Source organism: Gekko japonicus, unplaced genomic scaffold, assembly GCF_001447785.1.
Source record: "Gekko japonicus isolate JY-2015 unplaced genomic scaffold, Gekko_japonicus_V1.1 scaffold2547, whole genome shotgun sequence".
In the NCBI taxonomy this organism is placed as follows: Eukaryota; Metazoa; Chordata; class Lepidosauria; order Squamata; family Gekkonidae; genus Gekko; species Gekko japonicus.
In genome coordinates this window covers 57,748-69,279 of record NW_015168731.1, presented here as the reverse complement: position 1 = coordinate 69,279, position 11,532 = coordinate 57,748, and the positions used below count along the sequence as shown (strand labels likewise).

The following is an 11,532-nucleotide window of genomic DNA, read 5'->3' as shown; positions in this document are numbered from 1 at the left end:
GTTCAGCAGCAGGCCACTGATATGTCATGGCTGCTTGATTCTGGCGCATCACAGGTTTTCTGTCGGGATGAGGGTCTGCTACTGAATAAGAGGGACTCTAACTTAAACCATGTGTATTTAGCAAATGGCACACCATCAAAGGTCACTTGCCAGGGTGACGTGTATTTCCCATGTCTGAACCATACGTTTAAAGGGGTCCTATGTGTGCCTGCTCTTGAGAATAATCTTTTGAGTGTTTTATGTCTTAATGCAGCTAAATTTGATGTATTGTTTGCTAACAGAGAGTGCAAGATTATGAAAGCAAACAAGGTGTGTGCAGTTGGCAAGTTGCAGAACAATGTGTATGTATTAGATAACGATGCTAAGGCACAAGCTGTTACAAATATCAACCCGCATAACAATTGCCAGCACTTGCTACATAGACGGTTGGGTCATGTTAGCTTTAATACTATCCAAAAAACCCTAGCCCTAACAGGTCAGGGAAATGTAAAAGAGTGTAAAAACTATCTTGATTGTGAAATCTGTAAAATGACCAAATCAAAGTCTTTTCCAGTGGCTAAGAAAAGTCAAAGGGTGTCTGAGAAACCTTTAGCACTGGTTCATGCAGATTTGGTGGGACCTTTCCCCAAGAGTCATTCTGGGAACCCAATATGTGTTGATTATCACAGATGACTGGTCACATTTTTCATGGGTATATGTTATGAAAAGGAAGTCTGATGTGTACACTACTTTTAAATACTGGTACAAAAGAGTATTGAATCAGTTTAGGAATGTGCTAGCCATTCAAACAGACCTGGGGGGTGAATTTACCTCAAATGCATTTGAAAATTGGTTGAATCAAAAAGGTATAAAGCACAGATTTTCCAATCCTTGCACCCCAGCCGAAAATGGCCTAGCTGAACGCAAAAATGGAATATTACAAAATATGATGCATGCCATGTTGAAAGATTCTGACCTGGGTATTGCATACTGGGCAGAAGCTATAAAAAATGCTTGCTATGTGAGTAACAGGGTTTGGTCCAGTGCAGTGGACAATATTCCATACAAGATGATGTATAACAGGTTTCCACAACTTGATTACCTAAGAACCTTTGGTGCAAAGGCTTGGGTGAACATTCCTCTGGAGATGATACCAAATTTGGTGTAGTGGTTAAGTGCGCGGACTCTAATCTGGGAGGACTGGGTTTGGCTCCCCACTCCTCCACATGCACCTGCTGAATGACCTTGGGCAAGCCATAGTTCTTCTGACACAGCTGTTCTTGAAAAAGAGTAGTTTCTGTCAAGAGCTCTCTCCTTTCTTACATATCCAAGGAAATTCTGCTTGCCACTTTGGGGCCAGGAAGCAATTTTTCTTCAGGTCAGTTTGGCTGGAGATTCTGGAGGTTTTTTGTCATCTTCTGGGCATAGAATAGCAGTCATTGGGGGTGTGGGGGAAGAGGTATTTGTAAGTTTCTTACATTGTGCAGGGGGGTGGACTAGATGAACATTCCTCTGGAGCACAGGAGGAAAGGGGGAGCAAGAGCTAAAAAGCTGGTGTTTCTAGGATACCAACCTGGAATGAAATCCTACAGGTTTGCTGATCAGTACCACAAGCTATGTTTCAGAAGGTCTGCTAGCTTTTGTGAACATGATAGCTGGAGAAGGATTCATTCAAATGAGTTACCCCAAATGGTTGTGCTGCCAAGCACAGTGAACACTGAGAGTGTGGTTGATGGTGTAACTAAGCAGGAGGTTGTGTCAAAGGATGAGAAATCCTCAAATAATATGCAAAGTGAAAGAGTTTTACCGAGTGTCTGAACGCAGTACAAAGGGTGTTCCGCCTGAAAGATATGGGTTTGTGGTAAACCATGTTTTTGTAAAGGAACCAGAGTGCTACAGTAAAATGTTAAAACTGCCTGAGAAGGAGGCAAGGTTCAAGGCAAACGGAAGGTTTGCAATAACAAGGTTGCCCAGGGGTATTTTGAGATACAAGGGCTGAGAAACATGATGACTCTCTGTGACAAATGAATAAAGCAATGAATAAAGCAATGGCAACTTGGATTGAGTATGTAGCACCTTATGGTCGAGTAGGTTATACTGTGTGTAAATTGTGGTTTTAATGTTTGTATAATTTGGTTTTAGATGAGTTGTTTTATTGTTTTATTGCTGTAAGCCGCCCTGAGCCGCTTCGGCGGGAGGGCGGGATAAAAATCAAATAAATAAATAAAGCAAACATATGGAGCAGTAAATAAAGGTTGAGTGCAACAGGGATGTTTATTGTAACCAACAATGTAAATAACAAAGTGATTGTAAGATAAACATGATGTAAATATGAATGTAAATGTTGAAATGGTACAGGGCTTAATGTAGCTAAACCACTGTACATCAGAAATGTAATATGACTGACATGGTCACAAAATGCCTTGATGGTAAGAAGTTTGAAGTGTTGAAACACAAACTTGGAATGATAACGCAGACTTAAGGGGGAGTGTCAACATTCAGTGTTGCAGTTAAGTCTGGTTATAGATCTGTGGCATCTATGTGTAAACTGTAAATAAACTGTAAATAACTTTTACACAAGCCTTGAAGACTCCAGTCTTTATTGGATACCCTTGCACCCGTGCCCGGTCTGCAGTGGGCTAACACCGCGCAATATTAACACAAGATCCAACCAATGTTCCCTTTAAGCTGTGAAGTTTTGTGAGCAAAACTCCTACTTTGTGAGCTACTGGTATGAAAGTTGTGAGCAAGCAATTTGGCTACTGCAGAAATTAGTGTGCTCTGGAGCCATTCTTCCTGAGCTAAGACAAAAATGTGTGAGCTGGGGGCTAAAAAACTGTGAGCTAGCTCACACTAACTCAGCTTAGAGGGAACAATGGATCCAACCCATGATCTACTATCAGGCCGTCCTATTCTCCCATCTATATCTGAACAAGGATTTGGTGGTTGTGCTTGGAGGCTCAGTCACACAAACCTTCTCGTCAGCTTCTGCCACTTATCAATTATGAATACACCTAGAAAGCTCTTGGAATATTCATCAGGTATAAACGACATCCTGAGTACCAATCCAAGCTCTCCTCCCACACCGCGTTGTTGGTAACTTTCATGCCAATGGCATCTCTCACGCACCTTCGAGACAGCATTCATTACAATTCGTTTGAGGGTTTGTAGCCAGACCTGCCTGCACTCCAGTGCCAGGAGACAGGATGGGCATACCTTTCCAAGGTAGCAGATGTCTACATTGCTTTGCCGGTATTACAGGTTTCTTCCAGCGACAGATTGCAAAATTAGCATTTGTGCTTTTTTTGCTGTGAAAAGAGACACGGGAACACCTGGCCAATGCTCAACCCCGCCGCCAGCTCCCGATCGCCTGCTCACTCTGTCCCTGGCACCGTCACTCCCAGAAAGAGGCGCCTGGCATAAAACCGAGTCTTGCTTCCTCACAGATGGCAAGACAGCTTCCACCCCCCCGAGGATGCTCCAGAAGCAAGTCAGAGACACGGTTCTGTGCGACGGGCCTAGCAAAATTAGCCACCGTTCTCATTTTGCTTATGAAATAACGCTGTCAGCTGTAATTGGGAATGGCAGGCTGCTGCCCCGTGGACAGTATCCCCAAATAAGAAATTGGCAAGGCGTGAAGAGCAGAAGGCAGGAGAGGGAGAGCAGGAGAATCAGCCCTGGGGGGCGAATGGCTCCCTTCTGGGAAGTCCTGCTGGGCTCTGGCTCATGTCTTCGTTTCCCTGTGAGGAAGAAGAGGAGGTGGAAGGAGCTCAGAAAGATCTCTAACTGAGGACGGTGCGCAAGACGCCTGGGGGACATCCCCTACTGGGCGGGTTGAACAGCTCCACACAGATTCTGTTCAGGGCACTGCTGCCGTGTCGGGGGGGGGGGATTCCTAATCAAGTAGGACCCTGCAGACAATGCAAGGCCACCATTCTCAGTCTCTCGTAATCCAGACAAGGGCAATGAGGCATCTGGACAGAACAAGGAGAAATAAGTGCAGAACCGCCCACAGCTCTGTCGTTCCTTGGTTCTCTTTGCTGCAGGTTGGGAGGTAGGGATGCCCCGGTGGGACCTGGGGATCCCCTGGTTTTACAGATCATCCCCAGACTACCGAGATCAGTTCCCCCTGGAGAAAACGGATGTTTTGGAGGGTGGACTCTATGGCACCGTACCCCATGGAGGTCCCTGTCCTCTCCATGTTCAATCCCCAAATCTCCAGGAGTTTCCCAACCTGGATCTGGCAACCCTACCCCCCCAATCCCCCGCCAGTGGCCAAAGGGCAACCCTCATTGGGACCCAAGAAGGATGGGACACAAAAGCCAGACAGAGGGCATGGAAGAGGACAGGCTGAAAGAGGACGCACAATGGCAAACTCTGACAAAATGACCCCCACTGAGGAGAAGAAGAAGAGATTGGATTTATGCCCCGCCCTTCACTACCCAAAGAGTCTCAGAGCGGCTTACAAACTCCTTTCCCTTCCCCTCCCCACAACAGACACCCTGTGAGGTAAAAGCAGAAGAAGAGATTGGATTTATACCCCGCCGTTCACTACCCAAAGAGGCTCAGAGTGGCTTACAAACTCCTTTCCCTTCCCCTCCCCACAACAGACACCCTGTGAGGTAAAAGCAGAAGAAGAGATTGGATTTATACCCCGCCGTTCACTACCCAAAGAGGCTCAGAGTGGCTTACAAACTCCTTTCCCTTCCCCTCCCCACAACAGACACCCTGTGAGGTAAAAGCAGAAGAAGAGATTGGATTTATACCCCGCCGTTCACTACCCAAAGAGGCTCAGAGTGGCTTACAAACTCCTTTCCCTTCCCCTCCCCACAACAGACACCCTGTGAGGTAAAAGCAGAAGAAGAGATTGGATTTATACCCCGCCGTTCACTACCCAAAGAGGCTCAGAGTGGCTTACAAACTCCTTTCCCTTCCCCTCCCCACAACAGACACCCTGTGAGGTAAAAGCAGAAGAAGAGATTGGATTTATACCCCACCCTTCACTACCCAAAGGAGTCTCACGAGTGTCTTCCAATCTCCTTCCCCTCCACCTCCCCACAACAGACACCCTGCGAGGTAGGTGGGGCTGAGAGAGCTCTTTTGAGGTCTGCTCGTGAGAGAACCACTCTGAGAGAACTGTGGCTTGCTCAAGGTCACCCAGCGCTGCATGTGGAGGAGGAGTGGGGAATCTCTCTGTTGCACACGCAGGTCCTAAGGCCGCCTACCGTGCACTGCGCCAGAGCCGCCGTGATCTGCCGAATGTCGTCCACCGTGTTCACCTTCATGGAGTTCAGGGTTTCTGTGATGTTCCTCCGCATCCAGGCACGGAAGTCTTCCTCGTCCTCGGCTCTGGCTTCTGAAGGCAGGGAGCGCTCGTACTGCAGTTGGGGAAGAGAGGGGGAATAAAAACGGCCGTCCGCTGTTGGAAACAGGACGCCGGACCAGATGGTCTGATCCAGCAAGGATACTCTTTCCAAGAGCATGGAGTCCTCTTGGCACAGCAGGGGGGGAAGAGAAAGGTGCACGTGTGTTTCTCTGGCATTGCCTGTGTCCAAAAGGACTCTCTTCCATTCATTCCCTGTCCCCACCCGCAGCTTGCATTATATACCTCGTTCAAGATGGTGATGAGAGCCAGCGAATACTCAATGACCTGCTGCGGGTCATTCTGCTTGACCAAGCCCTGGAGGACCACCTCAGTCTGGTTATACAGCCAGTGCGGGAGGCTGTGGAATCCGTTGGGCATGCTGGGCAGGGTGATGGCTATCGTGCTGGAAAAGGAGAAGAAGGAGAAGATTTTCGACCCCACTTTTCTCTGCCCTAAGGAGTCTCAAAGCAGCTTGCGATAGCCTTCCCGTTCCTCTCCCCACAACAGGCACCTTGTGGGGTAGGTGGGGATGAGAGAGTCTTGAGAGAGAACTGGGACTGGCCCAAGGTGACCTTTCACCAGGCCTGTAGCTGCACTGGGGCTTTTGGGCCCTTTCTTAAAGGCAGAGACCCACAAGACTTTCTCCTGTAAATGTTTTTTCCAATCATTTGAAAACATTCCTTTAGAGCGTGCGCTCCTTTAAGCAAAGTGGGGTCCTGCAGTTGAGTAATTCCCATACTGAGCAAGGGGGTTGGAGTAGGTGACCTCTAGGATCCCTTCTAACTCCATGTCAAGAAACCGGTCTCCTTGAAGAGAGTTTTTCTGCCTCAGTGTTAGCTTTCTTGACTACGGAAGTTATCACCTCCACCTGTTGGCTTGTTCTCAGAATTGCTGCCTAGGCTGGCAGAAGTGATTGATTTGCAGCAGCTGAGAACTGTCATCTAAAGTGTTTGACAGCTCGCAATTTAGAGATCTATCCTGGTCACAGCTTTCTACTGGCTAAATGGCTTTTCTTTCTGCACTGAGAACTTCAACCCCACCAGGAAACAATTTGCCCCACATGCCACAAAATCCTGGCTACGGGCCTACCCTCCACGTGGCTACTCCCCAGCCAAGCCTAGAAGAGAAAAATAGGTTTTTATACCCTGCTTTTCTGTGCCTTAAGAAGTCTCAAAGTGGCCTACAATCGCCTTTCCTTCCTCTCTCCACAACAGGCGCCTTGTGAGGCAGGTGGGGCTGAGAGAGCTCTGAGAGAACTGGGACTGGCCCAAGGTCACCCAGCAGGGCTTTATGTGGAGGAGGACTGGAGAACCAAACTGGATTCTTCAGATTAGAGTCCGCTGCTTTTAACCACTACACCATGCTTTTCCATGCTGAAAAAGAACCTATCCGGTGTTGTGTTAAAACCGCTGCCTGTAGAAAACTAGGTACAATAGAGGTCTTGTTCCTGAAAAGCTATATTCCTAAGTGCAGGATTATTATTTTTTTTGGGGGGGGAGGTTAGCTTTGAACCATTTGACCACACAACTCTGAAGGGGTCTAGCCAAGAGTGCCTTGAAAGACAGCAAATGTGTCGATGGCCCTATGTCAAGAACACCCCTCTGTCTTGAGAGAAGGCCACGCCTGACTCCAGTGCCCAGATCCGGTAGGATTCTGCATTGTTTCGAGCTGGCTTAGATGATCTCTGTGGATCCTTAAAGGAGTAGAAGCAGTCCAGCCGCGGGCTCTTTGATCGTGAGCTGTTTCCCAAGGTTCTCGCATGATCCACGCACCTGCCAAACCCTGCTCTCATTCAAACCCTATCCTTACAGACTTTTGTCCATCTGCCCAATTCTTATCTACTCTCTGAATTCATTCCCTCCCCAATTAATCCACAGCGCCAATTAGAGCACAGGACGCCACGTTGCGTGCTTAAGGACAAAGGGATTCTTTAACGATGAACGGCTCAACGTTATGTTTCCAATTTGTCTCCGGCTGTAGCCCATTCATCACAGCGCAGCTGCTGATCGCCAGGGCGGACAGAACATGACATTCTCTCTCCCATGCCAAACGGACAGGATGGGTTAGCGCAGCTGCAGGGCTCTTCTTCGATTTACAACCCAAGAACAGGCTTTCGTTTCAGCCTGGACAGATCTTCTGCCTGCCGCCCAGAATCACGTAGTATCTTAAAGGAGTTGTAAATCTGGATGAATAGGGGGAAACTCTACAAGAAGGTACAGCAGGGAATTACTTTTAAATTTTCAATCTTGGGGCATGAGAAAAGAAGAAGAAGCAGTAGTAGTAGAAGAAGAAGGAGATTGGATTTATACCCCACTCTTCACTTGGAGTCTCAGAGCGGCTTACAATCTCCTTCCCTTCCTCTCCCTACAACAGACACCCTGTGAGGTAGGTGGGGCTGAGGGAGCTCTGAGAGAACTGCTCTTGAGAGAACTTGTGACTGACCCAAGGTCACCCAGCAGCTGCATGTGGAGGAGTGGGGAATCCAGATTAGAGTCCGCGCTCCTAACCACTACAGCGAACTGGAAGGAAGTGAAGGGGGGATGCATCTAGGCATGGAGGCAGATCCCCCACTAGCACAAGCCCTGTTGAGCATATGACCAGGACTCTGTAGAGTTTACCAGACATGGATTATATGCTTTATTTTCAAAAGTATCTTCTGAAATACAATTGCTTCAGTGCTACTGCCAACGTGAACTTGTAACGAACTCTAGACTACCACCTACTGACAGAACAAAGCATTACAAGAGCATTAACTCTTAACACGCTAAAGTGACATTGCTTCATTTGTTAGCTATAGCAGAGCTGCAGAATGTATTCTTTCGTCACCAAGAGGACAGAGAAAGAAAAGAGTGGTGATGCAAAGATAATGACATCTCCGGACTGCGGCAGGAAACAGCTTTGCTTGTGCGCACGTCATTATGAATGGGAAAATAACCCCGTGAAGTCAGTTCTGCAGAGTCTTCCAGTATGTATCCGTGCTGGTCTGTAGTAGATCAGATTAATTCCAGTACAGTAGCACCTTAGAGACCGATAAGATTTTTGGGGGGAATAAGCTTTCAAGAGTCAAAGTTCCCTGGAGTAGAGTCACAAGTGCTCGGCCACTTCCACACTCTCAGAGGGAGCAAAACACGTGTGGAAAAGGGGGGGGGACCCAAAGCAATAGGGATAAACGAGTGACAAAAATGACAGTGGAAAAGTGGCCCTAGTGAGGCACTGGGGTTTTTGGAAGCCTCCTACAGACCTTCTTATGGGGCTCAGTGGCTCTGCTCGGCATGCAGAAGGTCCCACGTTCAATCCCTGGCATCGCCAGTTAAAAGGATCACTTAGGAGGTGATGAGAAAGACGTCCACCTGAGATCCTGAAGAACTGTAAAGAGGGGCCATGGCGCAGCGGTAGAGCCTCTGCTTGGCATCCCAGGTTCAGTCCCCGGCCTCTCCAGTTAAAAGGACCAGGCAGCAGGTGATGGGAAAGACCTCCGCCTGAGACTCTGGAGAACTGTAAAGAGGGGCTGTGGCCCAGTGGCAGAGCCTCTACTTGGCATGCAGAAGGTCCCAGTTTCAGTCCCCAGCAACATCTCCAGTTAACAGGACCAGGCAGGCAGTGATGTGAAAGACCTCTGCCTGAGACCCTGGAGAGCTGTAAACGGGCTCAGTGGAAGAGCCTCTGCTTGGCATGCAGAAGGTCCCAGGTTCAATCCCCGGCGTCTCCGGTTAAAAGGATCAGCTAGTGGTTGATGTGAGATCTCGGAGAGATGCCGCCAGTCTGAGTGGTTGATATTGACTGTGATGGACCAATGGTCTGATTTGGTACAGGACAGCTTCACCCGTTCCTGTGGTTCTACCACCTTTTGTTGAGAAAGAAGGAACTCCCTTTACCTGTTGAGGGCCACCACGGTCGCTCCCAGCTGATCTTGCACCAGCACCGAGACGTGCACCAGGGAGGCGCCCTCCTGGAACCCTGGCGGCAGGAAAGCAGCGTGCTCAGAATGGCTCCCTTTGTACACCCAGAATTCCTCACAGTGGCCGGTCCGGCAACGTGTCGCCAGGAGGATGTACACCAAGGGGGTGTCCTCGTCCTCGTTGTCCCTCCAGCCTGAAAATGAAACACACGGTGAAGACGTCAGCCAGGCAAGGGGGAGGCAGATTCCCCTTGGGGAGGGACTGCCCGGGCTTCCTCCTCCTCCTCCCCTTCTGGCACCTGCAAATCTTTGGAATTCTGACACACAGAAGTGGGAGTGGCCACAAGAAGAAGAAGAGAAGAGAGGAGATTGGATTTATACCCCGCCCTTCACTTGGAGTCTCAGAGCGGCTTACAAACTCCTTTCCCTTCCCCTCCCCACAACAGACACCCTGTGAGGTGGGTGGGGCTGAGAGAACTCTGACACAAACTGCTCTTTTTCAAGGACAGCTGTGCCAGAGCTTGCGTCTGACCCAAGGTCACATCAGCAGGTGCAAGTGTGCCTACCTTTATATTTGGGTTTAATGTTACTACAGTCTCTTCCATCTTATTTTGATTTCCTGACAGTTCCACGCTGCACGCTGGCTAGATTGAATGCTATTCTGTTCGGGGAGTTATTGAGTGACTGTGCCAATGCGGTTCTGGCCAAATAGACACCCTTCGACATTGTCTGTTCGAATGTGATTTGCTTTTAACGAGGCAAGAGACGGTTGGATGAAATCTTACATCCAGGACTCTAGATGTGAACTGGATAATGTGAGGTTTCTTTCAGCAGGGGTGGATTTTAATATCACATTGGCAGTCGCCAAGTTCTTTTCTCAGTCGATTAAGATTAAAAATCACTACATTTTATTTTATATAGGCACATGTATTAAATAAATCTCCCTCTATTTTTAGCTTTAGTGTGACACTGTTCAGAGCCGAATTGGCTGTATGAGCAGCAGTGTTCCCTCTAAGCTGAGTTAGTGTGAGCTGGCTCACTGTTTTTTAGCCTCCGGCTCACTCTGTGTTGCCTTAGCTCTGGAAGGGTGACTCCGGAGCAAACTAATTTATGCAGTAGCCAAATTGTTTGCTCAGAACTTTAATGCCAGTAACTCACAGAGGAGAATTTTTGCTCACGAGACTCCGCAGCTTAGAGGGAACATTGATGAGCAGTATCTTTTTTTTTTTTTTAATGTCAGGGAGCGGGGATTTGCCAAACTCTCATAGCAACTCTTCAAGGTTTAAGGCAGAAGTTCTGTTTCTTAGTATGAGTCCTAATCTGCATAGCCAATCATAAGCACTAGCTCCACCTGGCCCTGCCCACTTTCTATAAAAACACTTGGTAGGTACTAAAAAAAAGGTTGGTGGGCGCCATCTTGGGGATGAAAGCTTATACCCAGAATAAAACTTTGTTGGTCTTAAAGGTGCCACTGAAGAAGATGAGGAGGAGGAGGAGCAGGCTAGCCAAAGTGCATCTCCTTTCCCTTCTCCTCCCTGCAACAGATACCCTGTGAGCAATGCTCCCTCTAAGCTGTGGAGCCTTGTGAGCAAAAATTCTACTTTGTGAGCTACCGGCATTAAAGTTGTGAGCGAGCGATTTGCCTGCTGCATAAATTAGTTAGCTCTGGAGGCATCCCTCCTGAGCTAAGACAAAAATGTGTGTTGTTGTTCAGTCGCACAGTCGAGTCCGACTCTTCGCGACCCCATGCACCAGATCATGCCAGGCCTTCCGATCTTCCGCCGTCCTCTGAAGTTTGCTCAATTTCATGTTTGTTGCATCTATCTCATCCTTTGCCGTCCCCGTCTTCTTTGACCTTCAGTCTTTCCCAGCATCAGGGTCTTCTCCAGGGAGTGCTCCCTTCTCATTGGGTGGCCAAAGTCTTTGAGCTTCAGTTCCATTATCTGGCCTTCCAGGGAACAGTCAGGGTTGATTTCTTTTAGGATTGACTGATTTAATCTTCTTGCAGTCCAAGGGACTCTCAAGAGTCTTCTCCAGCACCATAGTTCATAGAAATCCCCATGGACAGTATCAAACGGCTAAAAATGTGAGAGGCTAAAAACCTGTGAGCTAGCTCACACTCAGCTTAGAGGGAACACTGCCTGTGAGGTAGGTGGGGCTGAGAGAGCTCTTTTCGAGGACTGCTCTTGAGACAACAGCTTTGAGAGAACGATGGCGGACCCAAGGTCACACCAGCAGCTGCATGTGGAGAAGTGGAGAATCAAATCCAGTTCTCCCAGATTAGAGTCCA

At 48.2% G+C, this 11,532-nt stretch overlaps 1 protein-coding gene across 1 annotated transcript in view; it reads right to left on the bottom strand.

Annotated features, from left to right (window-relative positions):
- The window catches only part of PKD1 (polycystic kidney disease 1 (autosomal dominant)), a gene marked incomplete at its 5' end in the record, with an annotated part of 100,363 nt that overhangs the window by 44,572 nt on the left and 44,259 nt on the right, over window positions 1-11,532 (bottom strand). The window contains 3 exons of the mRNA XM_015415598.1: window positions 5,205-5,357; window positions 5,588-5,747; window positions 9,220-9,436. Of these exons, the coding sequence (XP_015271084.1) occupies window positions 5,205-5,357; window positions 5,588-5,747; window positions 9,220-9,436 (530 nt within the window). The remainder of the gene's footprint in view (window positions 1-5,204; window positions 5,358-5,587; window positions 5,748-9,219; window positions 9,437-11,532) is intronic.